The 20,329-nt window shown below is 40.6% G+C and overlaps 1 protein-coding gene across 1 annotated transcript in view; it reads left to right on the plus strand.

Moving 5' to 3' along the window:
- Positions 1-4,518: 4,518 nt before the first annotated feature.
- LOC139458622 (uncharacterized) overlaps positions 4,519-20,329 on the plus strand; it is a gene marked incomplete at its 3' end in the record, with an annotated part of 29,073 nt that continues 13,262 nt past the window's right edge. Inside the window, exons 1-11 of the mRNA XM_071240044.1 lie at positions 4,519-4,606; positions 6,948-7,165; positions 8,509-8,598; positions 9,358-9,487; positions 11,425-11,557; positions 12,152-12,245; positions 12,676-12,741; positions 14,315-14,457; positions 15,480-15,529; positions 16,342-16,456; positions 17,984-18,160. Coding sequence (XP_071096145.1) covers positions 4,555-4,606; positions 6,948-7,165; positions 8,509-8,598; positions 9,358-9,487; positions 11,425-11,557; positions 12,152-12,245; positions 12,676-12,741; positions 14,315-14,457; positions 15,480-15,529; positions 16,342-16,456; positions 17,984-18,160 — 1,268 coding nt within the window. The remainder of the gene's footprint in view (positions 4,607-6,947; positions 7,166-8,508; positions 8,599-9,357; positions 9,488-11,424; positions 11,558-12,151; positions 12,246-12,675; positions 12,742-14,314; positions 14,458-15,479; positions 15,530-16,341; positions 16,457-17,983; positions 18,161-20,329) is intronic.

Consider the following 20,329-nt stretch of genomic DNA (forward strand, 5'->3'; position numbering starts at 1 on the left):
TTGCATAAGTTCATCTAACTTCATTAGTTTCAGAGAAAGCTTGTCCCTATTGCAGACACTACGCACTAAGTAATACACAAACATCAAAACTTCACAAGGCACCAGTTCAGCATGTGTTTGATACATATGCAAAGTTTCATGATAAAATATTAAGATGTTTCCAAGGTATGTTCCGGAATTGAAACGTGACAGACGGCCGGACGGACAGCACTTATTTCTATACCCCCTCCCACTTCGTGGAGGGATAATAGATTACTCGCTGCACGTGCTGGACAGACTAAAAAGTGTGATGTCAAAAAAGGGTTTTGTTACTATATATATATATACAAAATCATACAGGACATATGCGTGATAAAATCTTATATTCACAATATAAGAAAGTTGATGCATAGAATCATGGATGCACGTGCAAGTCAGTATTAAGCTCAACAGTTACTTCAAGTACACCTGTACTGTTTCGAACCCATTCAATGATGATTGAAAAACGTAATCGTTTTGATGTAGGTAGTCACCATTGAGATCCAACCTGATGAAGGAACTACAAGCGAGTGAGTGAGTATGGCTTTACGCCGCGTTTAGCAATAGTCAAGCAATATCACGGAGGGGAAAACCAGCTACCCGACCGCCCCAAGCTACAAGCGAAAAGCACACTGAGCCACCAATCAAAACGTTAAACTATACTGAACCAAATTAAAAACTTCACAATCCTAAAATTTTAACATTTTGACCAGTTATCATTGTGGGCCCTTATTGTGTAATGGCCACGTATTGTCTTCAGATAACACCCGTTTTTGTGCAGGTAAATCGATCAAAATCAGGTGCACAGCACTATAGTGGCAAAAGTGTTTTTTCACGTGCAACTGGTCACGTGGCCATAATACCGCACGTGTTTTCAGCCATACTTGTTAGCAGTCATTAACAAAAAAAGAACAACACCAGAAAATAAAAGTCTTTACGGCCGTTTGTCATGCCACGCCTTTCAAATGTGCAACGTGAACGTGCCATCGGCATGTTGCAGACGGGAACGTCCGTTGCTGAAGTCGCAAGGACAATGGGTTTTAGTCGACGGACTATTTATGATTTACAGACGATTCTACAGCAAACTGGTACCACCGATGATCGCCCTCGGCCAGGTCGACCACGTGTGACGTCACATGCAGAGGATCGTCAGATTGTCTTACGTCACCTCCGTAACCAATGTTTGACGGCTATACCAACCAGAAATGAACTGTTTAGGGGTAGACTGAGTGCGCCAACTGTTCGAAACCGTCTGAGAACTGCTCACCTTCAAACACGACGGCCATACTGCGGGCCGATTCTGACTCAATTACACAGACGTCAACGTCAATTGTGGGCACAGCGACACTTACGATGGACTTAGAGGAATTGGAATCAAGTCGTCTTCAGTGATGAATCCCGATTTAATCTACGATTTGCTGATGGTAGGGCGAGGGTGTGGAGGCGCCGTCATGAACGTTACGCCCAGTGTTGTGTACAGGAAGTTGACATATTTCGAGGCGGAAGTGTCATGGTGTGGGGTGCTTTCTGTGGCAATGCACGTTCCAGGCTTCTTGGTCATCCGTGGCAACCTCAACGCTGCTGCTTACCGCGACCAGGTACTGGCACCAGAACTTCTGACTTTTATGGCAGCAGATGGACCCGGTTTGATCTTCCAACACGACAATGTCAGACCCCACACAGCAATTTTGACAAGGAATTTCCTTCAGAATGCGGGAGTCAACGTCATGGACTGGCCGTCAAGGTCTCCCGACCCCAATCCCATCGAACACGTCTGGGATGCTCTTGGCAGAAGTCTGCGCACTCTCCAGAACCAACCACAGAATTGGCAAGATCTTGGCACAGCAACAATGCCGTCGTCTTCCCAATCATGTGTTCACAAGCATCACAAGGTCCATGCGGAGGCGTTGTATGGCAGTTGTCAACGCACATGGTGGCCACACACGCTACTGAACTTGTGTGCCATCAGATTCTCGTGCATGGGACTTATGATTTAAACTGTTGATGTTATTACCGAATACCGTAGGTGTTTGGAACAAATTATGGTTACCACCGTTAATTAAAATCCTTCTTTGGACATTAATGATTAAAAATTACCTTCTCTTATACATTTGTCCGTTGTATATCATATATGGGATTACTTTTAAAAATGTGAAGTTTTTAATTTGACTCAGTATATCTCCAACAGCAAACATGCAATATATCCTCTGTGGGAACTAGAACTAGGCGCCACATGCACTACAGCTATACGAGGTGGGAGCTAGTACTGGGTGACACATGCACTACAGATATACGAGGTGGGAACAAGTACTGGGTGACACATGCACTACAGATATACGAGGTGGGAACTAGTACTGGGTGACACATGCACTACAGATATACGAGGTGGGAACTAGTACTGGGTGACACATGCACTACAGATATACGAGGTGGGAGCTAGTACTGGGTGACACATGCACTACAGATATACGAGGTGGGAACAAGTACTGGGTGACACATGCACTACAGATATACGAGGTGGGAACTAGTACTGGGTGACACATGCACTACAGATATACGAGGTGGGAGCTAGTACTGGGTGACACATGCACTACAGATATACGAGGTGGGAACTAGTACTGGGTGACACATGCACTACAGATATACGAGGTGGGAACAAGTACTGGGTGACACATGCACTACAGATATACGAGGTGGGAACTAGTACTGGGTGACACATGCACTACAGATATACGAGGTGGGAACTAGTACTGGGTGACACATGCACTACAGATATACGAGGTGGGAGCTAGTACTGGGTGACACATGCACTACAGATATACGAGGTGGGAACAAGTACTGGGTGACACATGCACTACAGCTATACGAGGTGGGAACTAGTACTGGGTGACACATGCACTACAGATATACGAGGTGGGAGCTAGTACTGGGTGACACATGCACTACAGCTATACGAGGTGGGAGCTAGTACTGGGTGACACATGCACTACAGATATACGAGGTGGGAACAAGTACTGGGTGACACATGCACTACAGATATACGAGGTGGGAACAAGTACTGGGTGACACATGCACTACAGATATACGAGGTGGGAACAAGTACTGGGTGACACATGCACTACAGATATACGAGGTGGGAACTAGTACTGGGTGACACATGCACTACAGCTATACGAGGTGGGAGCTAGTACTGGGTGACACATGCACTACAGATATACGAGGTGGGAACAAGTACTGGGTGACACATGCACTACAGATATACGAGGTGGGAACAAGTACTGGGTGACACATGCACTACAGATATACGAGGTGGGAACAAGTACTGGGTGACACATGCACTACAGATATACGAGGTGGGAACTAGTACTGGGTGACACATGCACTACAGCTATACGAGGTGGGAGCTAGTACTGGGTGACACATGCACTACAGCTATACGAGGTGGGAACAAGTACTGGGTGACACATGCACTACAGATATACGAGGTGGGAACTAGTACTGGGTGACACATTCACTACAGATATACGAGGTGGGAACTAGTACTGGGTGACACATGCACTACAGCTATACGAGGTGGGAACAAGTACTGGGTGACACATGCACTACAGCTATACGAGGTGGGAACAAGTACTGGGTGACACATGCACTACAGCTATACGAGGTGGGAACTAGTACTGGGTGACACATGCACTACAGATATACGAGGTGGGAACTAGTACTGGGTGACACATGCACTACAGCTATACGAGGTGGGAACAAGTACTGGGTGACACATGCACTACAGCTATACGAGGTGGGAACAAGTACTGGGTGACACATGCACTACAGCTATACGAGGTGGGAACTAGTACTGGATGACACATGCACTACAGATATACGAGGTGGGAGCTAGTACTGGGTGACACATGCACTACAGCTATACGAGGGACAGGATTTGAAGTGACTCACTCCCAACCCTCTCTGAGAATCCCCACTATGACATAAACACCTTGAACCTAAAACTACAAATCCGATCCAACACACATTAACCATCAACCTTAACCCCATGAAATCCCCCCCAACCGACACCGCCACCCACACCCACACCCCACCCCCCACCCTCCAACCAACCACACAAACTCTTACCCACTACAAATCATACCACTAACAGAGCTCACACACCTCAGTGCTATTTTCATTGTAACGCCACCAAACATAAACAATTTTTTTCCCACAAGATATAAATTTCCAGTGTGTCACAAGAAGAGTAACATTGACAGATACTCTCTTTGTGTGTGTTTCAGTTGCAATTTGAAATCGATCTAGGCAAGGGTGTAGATCTCAAATCGTGATTCAATATGAAAGGTAGTTGAGCGTTTCCCATACACAGCCAGTATTACACAATATGCAGACCAATGAAACTATCGGCATTGACGCGAACATGCATACAAAGCTGTGTCTCACTAAAGAAAGTTAGCTTAGGGATATAAATACTACACCCTGGTCGAATATTAAAGTGCAGTTGGGTGATCAAACCTGAAATACGATTTTGTGAAAATGAAACTTCTTATTCTACTCACTATAATCAAGTTTGGATTGTGCCAAGACAGTGAGTACAGACTAATGAATCATGGCGTCCATGTTAAGTAATTACAGTTTAACTTATACACATGTGTGGATATAGTTTTCGCATTTCAGCTTGATTATATGTAAAGAAGGATTTACTGGTGACTTATCAGATATGTTCGTTGTGAATTTTCTTCATGGTGTTAAATAAATGCTACAATGCCCTGCTATAAATCGTAAGAAAAAGCAGAGTCCATTTAACGATTCCGTCCATATCATGAACATGTGTTTATGAATCTCTATAAATAGTGATGATACCTGGTGTTCGCGAAGAGTTAGGTGTCCTGCCCCCCACCCCACCCCCACACCCACCAAATTGCTGAGTGCGACGTAAACAACAAATAAAGTTTTCTTCTTTTTTTTTCTTTTCTTTTACAACAAAATAAACTAACCATGTCAGATATGGAAATCGAACGTTATTTCTTCTTACTGAGGGATGAAAAGAGGCAATAAAGGGCCATGGGATATTAGACATGAGATGATCTACTTTCATCACATGTCGTTATGAGATCTATTTGAATGTCTTGAATACTATTTGGTTTACATTTATACCAGAGATACCTTTTGAAACAGTGTACATAAATATGTTACTTTTACGGTATTAATATAGGATAATTAATTATAATATTTAAAGTTTCTTTCGTTGTATTGTTGTGATAGCATTTACCTCTACTTCAAACCTTATCTTGTATCTCATTCCGATCATTTACCAACTGGAATTGTCTGTGTAAAATTGTATTTGAGTAAATAGCCTTTGTTTGAAATTAAACATTATACACTAACAGAATCGCCAATGAGTGAACGATTGGTGTTAATCTCAAGCCTTTGTTGAGGAACTCACAGCATTCATTCACAAGGGGCAGGCAATCCGTAATTTCGAGTTTCGAGTAGGTTATTCTATATATTACTCACTGACATTTTAAGAGACAAAATGAAGGAAAAAACGTATTAAAAGTCCACCCTTCGAGAAACTTCACTGAAGGCAGCCAATTGTTCAGATGACAAGATGTCTCTCTCTGACGCTCTATACATCCACTAGACCACGGACGTGTGACGTCAGGAACAACGGATGATGTCATGTGGTATTTTACTCAACAATGAAACACTGCTGTGACGTCATATGACTTCAATTGACATTTAGAATCGCTAAAATGCACATATACAAATATCGTAAAGTTATTACACATGATCATTCTACCCTTATGGGTAATATATAGAAGATATAATACGAGTGTTCTTGTCATACTATGTTTACGACACGAGTGTTTAATTTCCGGTATTTCACGACCGAGAGCGAGGGAGATACTGTTGGCACGATTGTCGTAAACATAATATGACATGAACACGAATATAATGTTCTTTTTATTACCGAAGAAGATATTTACAGAGACGAATTTTAGTGTTAACTTATAATACCCACATTCCACTAAGCTGCGCTCTGTGACGCTCTTACAAATCGCCATAGATCGCCAAGATCTCCAAAAGCGTTAATGGATCGCGAGCTGATCTCTAATGGATCTCCATGATCGTCAACGTCGCCACCTGTCGACTTCCCTGGTGAGATCCGTTGCGCTCCGCCCGGAATGCCGTCAGATCGCTTACTTGATCGCCGAGATCGCCATCGTAGTGCTACTTTATCGCCAAGGTCGTAATCAGAGCGCTATTGTATCACCTCAGAGCGCCGCCGATCGCCACGAAAGACCTACCCTTCTGCTACCAAGCGTAGAACTGATGAGCACCTCAGGACGCTACGAGTTTTGATAGGATCAGACCCAAAATTCGCAATAGGATGCCATAGAGCACATATTAAGTCCTAATGGACCTCCATAGGTCGCCTAGATCGCATAAAATCGCAATGCTCGCAAAAGGAGCGGGAACTGATCGTGCAAGATCGCCACATTTTGGGTCTTCAAGACGCTATTGGATCGCAGAGATCGCTATTGGATCGCAACAGGAGCACTATCTGATCGTAATCAAATCGTAAGTGCCCCGAGATAGGCGAAAAATGAAGAGACCTATGGCGCTCCCTCAGAGTGCGCAGAACGCAGTAGGGCGTCGACTAGTGGAATGGGGGTATAAGAACAGCAGCGGAACCACAATTTGTCGAATGACGTCAACAATTTTCAACTATGACGTCGTTTCTACTGTGACGTCATTCCCACCTAAAGTCACGATCAGATTAGAATGACGTCAACAACGCGTCCGGATGACGGAAACAATACACTGTTGTCTCGTGACGTGATATGACCCAAGGGCACATATGATATTTATGATCCCCAACGTGTTTGCCCTCGTAGGTAATAAATGATATTCTTCCCTTCTAGGCATGGAAGCTTCCGTTGACATAGTAAAACCAAAGCCAGGGTTGAGAGACTGTACTCTCCCCAGGGAGTTCACAGTGCGTGTAAGGACACACAATGACTCCGTCACTCTTCAGTTGGAGACCAGCACGTCGGTGAAGAAAACAACCCCTGTATATGTATCTAGACAGGATGAGAAGGGGAACCCAATCATCGTCAGAGATACAGTGTTGGAGCTGGAGGTGAGACTGCTGTCATAATTCATTAGGGCGGTCGGGTAGCCTGGTGGTTAAAGCGTTCGCTCGTCACGCCGAAGACCCGTGTTCGAATCCCGACATTGGTACAATGTGTGAAGCCCATTTCTTGTGTCCCCCAGCCGTGATATAGCTGGAATATTGCTAAAAGCGGCGTAAAACCATACTCACTCAGTCATAATTCATTCTATGTTGTACAAAGAACTCTTAAAACTTAACACTAGGTAACTGTAGATTCGATAAATGTGAACGTATGGGTTCTTTTACATCTTCATGATCTCAGTGTCTACAGGGATGAAGAAACAAAGGCATATACGGATGTAGAAAATCCAAGAAACTAACCCAGTACTGTAGGGATACTGTTATCAAAGCAATTTCCGTTCATGTCATTTAACCAGTGAGTGAGTGAGTGAGTGCATATTGTTTTACGCCGCTTTAGCAATATTCCAGCAACATCACGGCGGGGGACACCAAACATGGGCTTCACACATTGTACCCATGTCGGGAATCAAACCCGGGTCTTCGGCGTGACGAGCGAACGTGTCATTTAACCAGACAGAAGTCAGAAGTCAGAAGATATTTCAATAATGTATAGGGTGGGATGCTAACTTATTGTCAAAATATCACTGGCATATTTCAATCAAAATTGGTAAAATTATTTTGCACTTTAATATTTTTTATGTGGTTAGGTATTTATGCATCTTAAAAGCATTCATCGCAGAAAACTTCACGAAGAATATGTAAATAATTTTAGGGGGGAGGAGTTATGATCAGCATTGAAGCGGGAACAAAGCAAGCAAGGAGTGAGTATGGTTTTACACCGTTCTCAGCAGTATTCCAACAATACCACGGCGGGCGACCCGAGAAATGGGTTTCACACATTGTACCCATGTTGCGAATCGAACCCGGGTGTTCGGCGTGACGAGCGAACGCTTTAACCACAAGGCTACCCCATCGCCCCCTCATATGAACAAAGAAGGGGACGGGCACGCTGATTGTGGCAAGGGGATGGTATCTAATAGGACAGAGACTCCCATTACTTCTATCATGTAGACAAATGCATACATTTTCATTTCTATTGTATGCGGGAGTGCACAAGAACCTATGATCGTTCATGAAACACTTTTGTCATGAGACATAACTGCCAGCAAGTGTTACGCCTATAACTGCAAATAACTCACTCGCTGACAATATATGACATAAGACTCTTGCACCTTTATCAACTTGCTATGGATAAGAGTTAGATAGACGTTTACCCAATTGAAAGCTGACATTCACTTATTCATAAAGCATATCATTTCATTGTGTAATACTTTTTAAGTTTCTTTCAGGGAACAGCCGTTTACCAGGATGTGACTCACGTTGCTAACATTGAGGTGTCCTGTGTTACTAAAGAGGAAAACCAACCGTATTATCTATTTGTAAGTGTCGACGCTTTACAAGCTGAAATAAAAATGTTGACTAGCAATTGATAATGTCTGTATAAGGCCTCCATAATCATTTCAAATTCAAAAGCAAAACGACTGTAATGAAGTTCGTGTTAAAAGGAAAAATTAAATGACATTTGTTCAAGGCCTCAGTAAAGCTTTCAAAACGCTTTAAGGTAGACATGTGAAGGGCATTTCTATACCTGGTGAACAATTGATTTGCCTTTGCATGTGTTTGTGACGGGTGCCACCGTTTGGGCAGGATATGCTCACCTTTACGCGAACACCTGGTATCTTCACTATTTGATAGTGATTCACAAACATGTTCATGAGAAAGTTAGAATCGACTCTACGTTTAGCAGAGATTTATTGTGAATATGGAAACGGATTGGTCGCTTTAATTAATGTCTGTGCGGCGTCAGGCAATAAATACTTTCTGTGCAAATTGTGTGAATTGCAGGTGCTACCGTTAGGGCAGGTCATGCGTGCCCTTTTCGCGAACACCTGGTGTCTTCGCTGACTTTCAGTGGACCTTTCTTATCATTTGCTGCAAACTCGTACACCATCTCAATGCAAATATTAGAATTATTGCGGGATCAAAAACGATAAGTCAGTCGATTGTTGTGTCTTTTGAAAGTTCACCTGAAAAGCTGTTTTGTAGTGTCATTCAAATAGTCTCAACATATGTATTATGAGTCTTTGAAATGTACATCGACATCAAGATGCATATTGCAATTGTTGTTTACTTACCAGGAAGGCCTTCTCTTGCTCTCTGGACCACGTATGTATAAGTTGAAGCCGACAGGAACAGAATCAGCTTCCGGTGATATCAGATACACGCTTACATATTCACCAGTACACATTGCGCGGATAGACAATGATGGTAAGGTGTCACGCTTGTACTAGACAAAACTTGTCCTATGGTTAAACAGAAACAAATAAATCATTTGCTGGATGTTCTGAAAATTTATTTTTCACCCCTTCTTTCAGAATATTATGTTTTGATGCCCTGACTAAAAATATTCTGTCACGCAAAATACCCTGCGCTCTCAAATATTACATGTTCTGTCCCTTATGACAGTCACATTATTGGACGCTGATACCAACACTTCAGAGTGACGTACTTAGGGCATGACCAGTTAAGAGAATGAAAGAGGGACGGGTTTCCGAGAGTGTATCTTTGATTGTGAATGCTTCCTCATAAGTTTGTACTGTCTTGCCCTTCATCTCCTAAGACAATCAACTGGAGTCAATGACTTTAAATATTGGAGAATCCTTCCTGAAATCATCCAAAATATTGTGATACGTTATAAACAGTGAGTGAGTGAGTTGGGTTTAACGCCGCTTTTAACAGTATTCCAGTTATATCACGGCGTGTCAGCTTAATGTGGGAGGAAAGCCAAAAGTGATGCAGGTCTCTGACGTTTACCTCTTCGGTGAAACCAACGAGCACGGGTATGGTGCGGACGAACCTAGAAACATAATCGGGGCGAACGGGGGTTCAAACCGACAATCATAGGTTTCTGGCGTGCCCAAGGGACGCAACTCTGCGCAGCAAATTGCGGCGCCTTAGACGACTGAGCCACCCGTGCCCCCTATAAGCATACAAGATACAAGAAACTTGACATTTGACGTCAGAGGAAGCAGTAGAACATGAGGTCCTCAGAGCTGTCCGACCGAGAGGTAAAAGAGATAAACTTTATAACAACTGAAATGTACATGGCAAACTAAAACATAATTGCAGTTACACTTTACAGTAACATAGTTAAAATTACAATAAAAAGGAAATCACAACGGAGAATCATATATACATATAGAGCATTTGAATATGGGGCCTGACAAGATGTTGAAACCTGCAGAAATCTCTATAATGTTCCGCCTAGTTCTCTTTCACACGAACTGATCTAAAAATATACATGACAATTTAAACACAATTTGCTAATTTATTGAATTATGCATATCTAATGGACTAAAAAGGCCCCTCGTCCTACAATCACAGCTCTGTATGAAATAACATGTCAAACACGGGTTCAATTTGTAAAGTTTGTTTTTGTCGGTGCACAATGTATCTGCAATATCTTGCTTAGTTTACTTCAGTCAGAATGCTAAAATATTTCCGGAATATGTTCTTTTTATATTGAATTTTTTTTTCATCGAAATATTTAAACATTATGGGATCGATCAATTTATTGAAAGAAATACGTATGAACTTTTAATTCTTATTATTCCATTGTTAATTACTACTTTGAACTTAAATAGCTGGATCTGAATAAATGTGAATCAAAATGCTTAACGCAGTTTATATAACTATGCTAATAAAATTAAATATGTGTGCTGGAAGAAACAATCATTTTGCCAATATTTGACCAAATAGGTTCTTTAATTAAAATGAATTTCATCAACATGAACTTTGTTGTACATGTAGTATAGCAAATGAAATATGGATCGTAACAATATAAGAATATTTTGTCATGATAACAGATGGTAAGTGTATTTTTTTATCAAGAAACAGACATGAGACATGAGAAATGGTCAATACAGAGGTTAACATACATGTTAACACCTATCACCAATGACATGAATAAATGTCACGCAGTTCCTTCGTGTATAATGAAGTTGTGTTTAGATGAGAACTTGGAAATGTATAAGTACTTAAGCATAGTAAATTGATTGGATCTAAACAATCAATAATATTTTGGCCTGATAACCGATGGTAAGTTGTTTTGCACATTATCAAGAAACAGAAATGAGAAATGGTTAACGTAAAGGTTACAAATAACATGAGTAAATGTCACATGGACATTTGTGTATATTATTCAGATGATGGTGAGAAGGGTCAGTCAGGAAGTGACAGTGAGATGATGGCATCAGAATCCTTGAGGAAGAAGCGCCAGATTCAGGAGCCAATCTACGTGGACGTCATTACAGTAATAGGGTTCTCTGTTTATGAAAGGTGCATATTTTCAACCTTATCAATGCGTACAATTTCAAAAGTGAGCTGCATTCAGTTGTCTGTAACCGTGTCTGTAACCTAAACTCACAACAAAGACTGAATCAATGTTGTCATATCTCAGTGTTATCTAGCAATAGTAAATGATGATATTGGAGTTGTCCATATTTATATCTCTTTCACAACAAATAACATTTTAAGGAACTACTGCAGTTAAATATTTGCATGATGAACCACAGGAGTTTTTATCTTGCAAAAGCATTTTCACGACCGCCTCCGTGGTCTTGTGGTAGAGCGTCTGCCCGGAGAGCCGAAGGTCCGGGGCTCGATCCCCGGCCGCGTCATACCAAAAGGCGTTAAAATGTTACTTGTTGTTACCCTATCTGGTGCTCGACATTAAGGGGCTAAAACAAGGACTGGTCGACTCGGAGTCAGTAAAATGTGTCTGAGTGGGGTATTCATGTTAAACTGCGGCATGGTATCTCAGTGTGCTAGCACTATAAATCGTGCATGCACGTCGCTATACATGTATAAGTGCAATAATCTTGGACGCGACGTTAAACTCCATTTCACCTCACCTCACCTTGTGTATCACAGATGGTATTCCAGAGCAACCCAGCTGTCCGAAGCCTTAAAACACCAGGAGACAAAACAAGGCCTCAAAAGACACTTTGCACATCTTGTAAACGGGGTGAGTTTCTTATAGTAGTCAACATGCGTATTCCTGGTTACAGTAGGTCCTTGGGAAGTATGCTGAACGTAAGAGGTGACCAAATGGATTGGGTGGTCAGGCTCGGTGACTTGTTTGATTGCGTGACATATAGCTGGAATAGTACTTAGTGCGACGTTAAAACAACAAACAAAACAAACCATACATGTTCGATAGGGTTAAAACCGGAATAAAAGTAAGCAAAGGCATGTACGTATGGTACATTCTTTTCATTGTAATAGTTCAAAAGGTGTTCATCAAACAGGTTCACATAGATCAGTAAGGTGATAACAGGTGACCCTGTTTCTCAGTTTGGATACAAATTGATGAGTTTAGTGGTTATCATTTTCTTATTATATTTTTTTCCTTAGAGTTAAGTAACCTAAATTTACTATTTCTCTTTCCATAACAGGTAGATCTTCGTTATAAGACTGCGTCCCCTCTGTACAACATAAACCTGGTTGGATATATCATTCAGGTAAGATGTTTGCCTCCAATTGGTGTTATCTTTTACAAACATAAAATACCTTTGATAAACACACTCTGGTGTATCATAAGTATCATATGTAATGACTTACGTTTACGCTGTTACGTTTAATGTGATATTGTCAAATTGTGTGGACTTGTGATGGTGACACCAGATAGCATCACTGTACAAATGCCAACTCGACATGTGAAGATCCGGGTTAGAATAAGCCTTCAGAAACCCACGCTTGCCGTAAAAGGCGACTATGCTTGTCCTAAGAGGCGACTAACGGGATCGGGTGGTCAGGCTCGCTGACTTGGTTGATGCATGTCATCGAATCCCAATTGCGTGGATCGATGCCCATGATGTCAATCACTGAATTGTCTGGTCCAGACTCGATTATTTACAGACCGCCGTCATAACAACAAATAAACAAAACATGGCCACTTGGCATTAATAGAGCGTAGTCATGATAATAACATTTACCCAAAACAAGGCAGCAAGATAATCTATTTTCAATAAACCAATAACGACAAATACAGTACACTAAAGACATGATAATCATGGGACAATATTGATATTATCATTAATTATTAAACATTCTGATTCACTGAAATCTGTTAGCAGAGGAATTTTGTTATCTATAGAATGTTTCTTCAATCACTCCTTCAAGACATACAACTTTCTCCTATGTATCATTATTATGTATGTATCATGGTACTCCGTGTATCATTTTTATGTAAGTATCATGGTACTCCGTGTATCATTTTTATGTATGTATCATGGTGCTCCGTGTATCATTATTATGTATGTATCATGGTACTCCATGTATCATTATTATGTATGTATCATAGTACTCCGTGTATCATCATTATGTATGTATCATGGTACTCCGTGTATCATTATTATGTATGTATCATTGTACTCTTAGTATCATTATTATATATGTATCATGGTACTCCATGTATCATTATTTTGTATGTATCATGGTACTCCATGTATCATTATTATGTATGTATCATTGTGCTCCGTGTATCATTATTATGTATGTATCATGTTACTCCATGTATCATTATGTATGTATTATGGTACTCCATGTATCATCATTATGTATGTATCATGGTACTCCATGTATCATTATTATGTATGTATCATGGTACTCCGTGTATCATAATTATGTATGTATCATGGTACTCCGTGTATCATTTTTATTTATGTATCATGGTACTCCATGTATCATTATTATGTATGTATCGTGGTACTCCATGTATCATTATTATGTATGTATCGTGGTACTCCGTGTATCATTATTATGTATGTATAATGGTACTCCGTGTATCATTATTATGTATGTATCATGGTATTCCGTGTATCATTATTATGTATGTATCATGGTACTCCATGTATCATTATTATGTATGTATCATGGTACTCCATGTATCATTATTATGTATGTATCATGGTATTCCGTGTATCATTATTATGTATGTCGCATGATACTCCATGTATCATTATTATGTATGTATCATGGTGCTCTGTGTATCATTATTATGTATGTATCATGGTTCTCCGTGTATCATTTTAGGATAAGCAGTCAGAACAATCGTTCCAAAGTGCTGTAGTTAATGAAACGAAGATAGATGGTGATAAACTTCTCAGTGGCACAAGGCAATGGAAGGCTGACACCCCAGGATTCCCTGACAATGACCACATTATTGTGTTCACAGCGTGAGTTGTCACAATCAGCTTAAAGTATATTTAAAGTATATTAAATTCACACATTTCCCTGACCATTTTCTTCCCTGTTGTGTTATCCATGTAATAAGTGCCCATGCAGTTCTTGTTTTCTTCAGTTCTTGTTTTATGGACCGCCTCCGTGGTCTAGTGGTAGAGCGTCCGCTCGGAGAGCGGAAGGTCCGGGGTTCGATCCCCGGCCGCGTCATACCAAAAGACGTTAAACGATGGTACTTGTTGTTATCCTGTCTGGCGCTCGACATTAAGGGGCTAAAACAAGGACTGGTCGGCTCAGAGTCAGTAAACTGTGTCTGAGTGGGGTATTCATGTTAAACCGCGGCATGGTATCTCAGTGAGCTAGTACTATAAATCGGCATCAGTCCGGTCACGCAGCCGCACACACGTGCATGCACGTCGCTATATAAGTGCAATAATCTTGGACGCGACGTTAAACCTAATTTCACATCACCTCACCAATTAGCTCTGCAGAGGGGCGCCCTGTAGGCCTACATTAAACTTAATATCGTGGGTTCGACTCCCAGATTCGCCCTGATTATGTTCTAGGGTTGTGGAAATGTGGTCACGTCTGAGACCATCATATTAGGCTTTCCTCCAACATCAATCCAACAGGCCCTGATATAAAAATGAAATGCTGTTCAGAGCGGCGATAATTAACTCTCCAACTTAATTAACACCTTCCCAATAATGAACATATGCCTGTCTCTGTGATAATAGTGAGTGAGTGAGTGAGTATGGTTTTACACCGCTTTTAGCAATATTCCAGCAATATCACGGCGGGGGACACCAGAAATTGGCTTCACACATTGTACCCATGTCAGGAATCGAACCCGGGTCTTCGGCGTGTCGAGCGAACGCTTTAACCACTAGGCTACCCGACCGCCCCTCTGTGATAATACTGTATTAAGGAAATTCTTCACCTTGTTGAAAGTTAATGTCATGTGTTAGAATAGTTCCTGTTACATCAGATTAGCTGCCTTGTTACCAATTCGTTTCAGGTACGACTTATTCCGTGAAGAGGAAAACAGGAACACTACAGACCTGCTTGGTGAGTCGCCGTATATATTCTGAGGCATTCATTGAGTTTGGATTGAATCTAACTGTTTTAAACAATTGATACATAGCTTTGACAACACCTGCTGGGGGATGTTTTGATGTGTACTCAAAAGGAAAACGTGGTCATATCATACTACCCGTAGAATCGCCTCTGTGTCTTTTTAGAACACTTATGTACTTCTGTTAAATTAAGATATAAAATGGCAAAGGATTTTTCAAATTGAAATCACAAAAGAATTTCATAATTAGAACTTGGCCTCGAAATAGGTATTGATATTTTCATGTTTATCTGTTCTGCCCGGAACGTTCATAAAACGTCATCATAACACTTGAACTTTTGAACTTTTGAACTTTTGACCTTTTGAACTTTTGAATTTTTAACAGTGACTTTTATCCACAATGTACCCGTGTTTAAGTTATTGTATAACTAACTGAATAAATAAAATGAAATATTTTTTTATGGGAGGAAATTGTCCTTGGTGGCAATCGTATATAGCTAGAAGACTATCAAGCTGGAAATATTTCGTATCTTCATGAATGTATGTAATGACAATAACTTTTGCTGCTGAGTACTTTCATGAGATAAGCAATGTAAATGGCATTTGGTAACGCCAGGTCCTCACTGTAACATGGGGCGGTGGGGTAACCTGCTGGTTAAAGAATGGCTCATCACACTGAGGCCTGGTTTGAAGCTCATTTCAAGTATCCCCGCTGTGATATTGCAGGAATATTAATAAAGGCGGCTTGAAACCATACTCACTCACTCTTGATATTACTTGATGTGGTTCATCCTCGTTGTCACAGGATATGCATATGTAGGAACAATATGTAAAACACCATACAACAGTGTGTCAGCTGTGGAATATACAGACAACCTGGTTGACGACATGCTCGTCACAACACACGAAGTCGGACATGCGTAAGTAGCTTACCATGACATTTGAATTACCGTATTCGACCTAATAAGCACCCAGGGCGCTCTCAAAATTAGAAATAGGGGGCTCTTATTAGAATATTATTTTGTCAAAAAAAAACAGTTGAAAGATAAATGTCGTGGTTTATTTTCAGCCTGAAATGTTCATATAGGAGAGATATATTTTTCCAAAATTTAATTGCCCATACTTAAGGGTGCAATTAACACACGAGTGCGTATTATAAGCGAATAAATAAGTATTGTGTACATTGATCAATCGGAAAGGGTGCTAATTGGGATTGTTCACGAGTCAATATATAAGCAAATATCGCCATGGCCGCTCATTAGAGCGGGGCGCTTATTACGTCGAATACGGTATTGCATTCTTATTGTTCCGCAAGTGGCTTGAACATTCGCCAGATTATATACATCAAACTTGAGATGCGCAACTATGGCAAGCCGTTTTCACATTTATTACGGAATTACAGATATCTTGAATTGTTTTTAAAATATCTTAAATTGAATTGAAGATATCTTGTATTGAATTGAAGATATCTTAAATGCAGATAATTGTGGATATCTGCAATAAAATTTAAGATATCACGAAATGAATTAAGGATATGGTGAAACGTATTACTGATATCTTGAAATGAATTGCTATCTTAAATTTAATTATTGATATCAAAATATGATTTAAAGATATCAAAATATCATGTTTTGTTATGATGTCAATAATTTAATTCCTGATATCTTGAAACTAAATACACTTATCAATAATTATTTTTTGATATCTTCAATTGTTGCCATTATATAAGATGTTACATTAATAATGTTACTTAAATTAGATAACTGATATCAATAATTGATATAATTAATGATATCTTTAATTGGATTTTTGATATCAGTAACGGTCAGAATTAATGATATCTTGAATTGAATTAAAAATATCTCTAATTGAATTAAAGATATCTGTAATTCATTTGTGGATATGTATTACTTATTTCAAGATATCTTGAACTGAATTTAAGATATCTTGAATTTATTTCTAATATATTTATGTACTGTAGGATGGTAATTGTTTAATGATATCTTAACTACATTTAGATATATCACAAACTAATTTGTTGATATCACCGTAACATTTTAAGATATCAGTAATTGTATTATGGATATCAGAAATGAATTTAAGATATCTTTAATTATTTTTTGATATCTCAAAAACATTATTGATATCTTTAAATAAAATACCGATATCTTTAAAACAATCGAAGATATCTGTAATTCCGTACTAAATGTGAAAACGGCTCGCCATACGCCACCCGGAAAATACGTATATCTAAGCATGTGGTGCTAATTGTGCTGTCTTAATCTGAAGTAGGACGGTTGGGTAAGCGTGTATGAAAAGTCCTTAGTTCCAATCCGCACACCGGTACAGAGTACATTATCCATACTAAGAGTTCCAGATATTACTAGAATAATGCTAAAAATAGGGTCATATATTTAAATCTAGTAAAATTAACCTGGATTTTGCAGGCTCAGCGCCAGGCATGACGGCGAATACAACAACAAGTGTAACTCTACATACAAGTACATCATGACCGGCAGCGGGTACAGCAGGACCCACGTCCTTGACCACAACAACTACTACGTCTTTTCGACGTGTTCGTTACACTACTTCCAAACCTTCATCCAAGGCATCCTAACAAATGGGTTGGTATGAGAGACGGAACAAGGAAATTTAAATACAAAATGTCAACGCCAGAGAATAACGAGTCTCCGTAACAGATTACACTGGGCGTGAATGGCAAAGTAACGATGAAACATATATGAATGGATCACTAAAAATCGGTGGTGACACCGGGGGGTTGAGAAAAGGGTAGAAAGAAAGGGTAGAATAGAAACCTGGCACACATCGACAAACGAAACGGGAGTATCATACACGCATTTCCAAAGAGGAACATACATATATAGCCTTACCTTGATTACTTGTTTGGTCTAGTTAATAGAGCGTCTGCCTGAAGAGCGGAAGGTTCGATCCCCGGTCTTGTCATACCAACAGACGTTAAAATATGGTACTTGTTGTTACCCTGCCTGACGCTCGGCATTGAGGGGGTAAAACAAGGACTGGTCGGCTCGGAGTTAGTATACTGTGTCTGAGTGGGACATCCATGTTAAACTGAGGCATTGTATATCAGTGGGTAAGCACTATAAAACCGGCATTAGTCCGGACAAGTACAAGCACACGCACGCGCGTATACCGCACAAATCATGTCCAGCACAATGGCCTTATTACGATTTTGGAATACTAAATTCTTCAGGAAAAACAAAGGATTGCATCAAGTGAATTGAAAATCCATGGTCAGTAATTGTATGTTCAACGGCCATCAGACAGTCAAGGATATAAAAGAGGTTGAGAATTTTTGTGACGATAGCGAGTCCTATTAACACCTGTCTGACAGACCCGTGAAGATTCCGGGGTAGAATAGGCCGTAAAAGGTGACTCTGCTTGTCGTAAAAGGCGACCAACGGGATCGGATGGTCAGGCTCACTGACTTGGTTGATGCATGTCATCGATCCCAATTGCGTGGATCGATGCTCATGTTATTAATCACTGGATTGTCTGGTCCAGACTCGATTATTTACAGACCGCCGTCATATATCAGGAATATTGCTGAGTGCGGCGTTAAACAACAAAGCAACCAACCAACCTGTCTGACATCGTCAGGGAATGCAAGGGATGAGGATCCTGACCCCTGTTTTAATGCAGGCAAGCTAGAGTTTGGACCACTATTCAAAAGCGTGATGAACATTTTGCGTGAGCATCAAAAACTATGTATGGCGTGTGCACTTGACATGTGTAGTGCTGTGATAACAACAATCTAAGCGCTTCAACCATAATGTGAAATGGACACTTTATTATTGAAGATGTGGAATAATTGCGGTGGACAAATGTTTTGAGGCCATAGCTTTTCACATAATACCATTTACGCGGTGTATGGCAAAGTGTTTTTTTATAAATGGCGACGATTAAAGAGGTGGGGTGAAATGGGGGTTAACGTCGCGTTGAAGATTATTTCACTTATATAGCGATGTGCATGCACGTGTGTGTCTGTGTGTGTGTGTGTGTGTGTGTGTGTGTGTGTGTGTGGCTGCTTGTACTAGTCCGGACTGATGCCGATTTAGAGTGCTAGCCCACTGAGATACCATGCTGCAGTTTAACATGAATACCTCACTCAGACACTGTATACTGACTCCGAGCCGACCAGTCCTTGTTTTAACCCCTTAATGCCGAGCGCCAGACACGGTAACATATTTTAACGTCTTTTGGTATGACGCGGCCGGGGATCGAACCCTGAACCTTCCGCTCTCCGAGCAGACGCTGACGATTAAAGAGAGTTGTATTTACGACTATGTTTTTTCACATTATCAATACCGAAATGATTTTTTATGTGTATGTAAGAATTATTTCATTACCTTTGTCCATGTCTTTTCTTCCCTGACTTTGAAAACATTACTTTTTTCTTTGATTGATCCTGCACAACGTGTCATTTATCAAGCATAATTTTACTTACTTACTTACACACTTACTTTTTATGAAAATTGTGCAAGTGGCAGGTGCTACCGGTAGGACAGGACAAGCTAACCCTATCCGCGAACACGAGGTGTCATCACTGATTTCCAGTTACCCTTTCCGCGAACACGAGGTGTCATCACTGATTTTCAGTTACCCTTTCCGCGAACACGAGGTGTCATCACTGATTTCCAGTTACCCTTTCCGCGAACACGGGGTGTCATCACTGATTTCCAGTTACCCTTTCCGCGAACACGGGGTGTCATCACTGATTTCCAGTTACCCTTTCCGAGAACACCAGGTGCCAT

This window comes from Haliotis cracherodii, unplaced genomic scaffold, assembly GCF_022045235.1.
Source record: "Haliotis cracherodii isolate W230 unplaced genomic scaffold, xgHalCrac1.p SCAF_13, whole genome shotgun sequence".
Lineage (NCBI taxonomy): Eukaryota > Metazoa > Mollusca > Gastropoda > Lepetellida > Haliotidae > Haliotis > Haliotis cracherodii.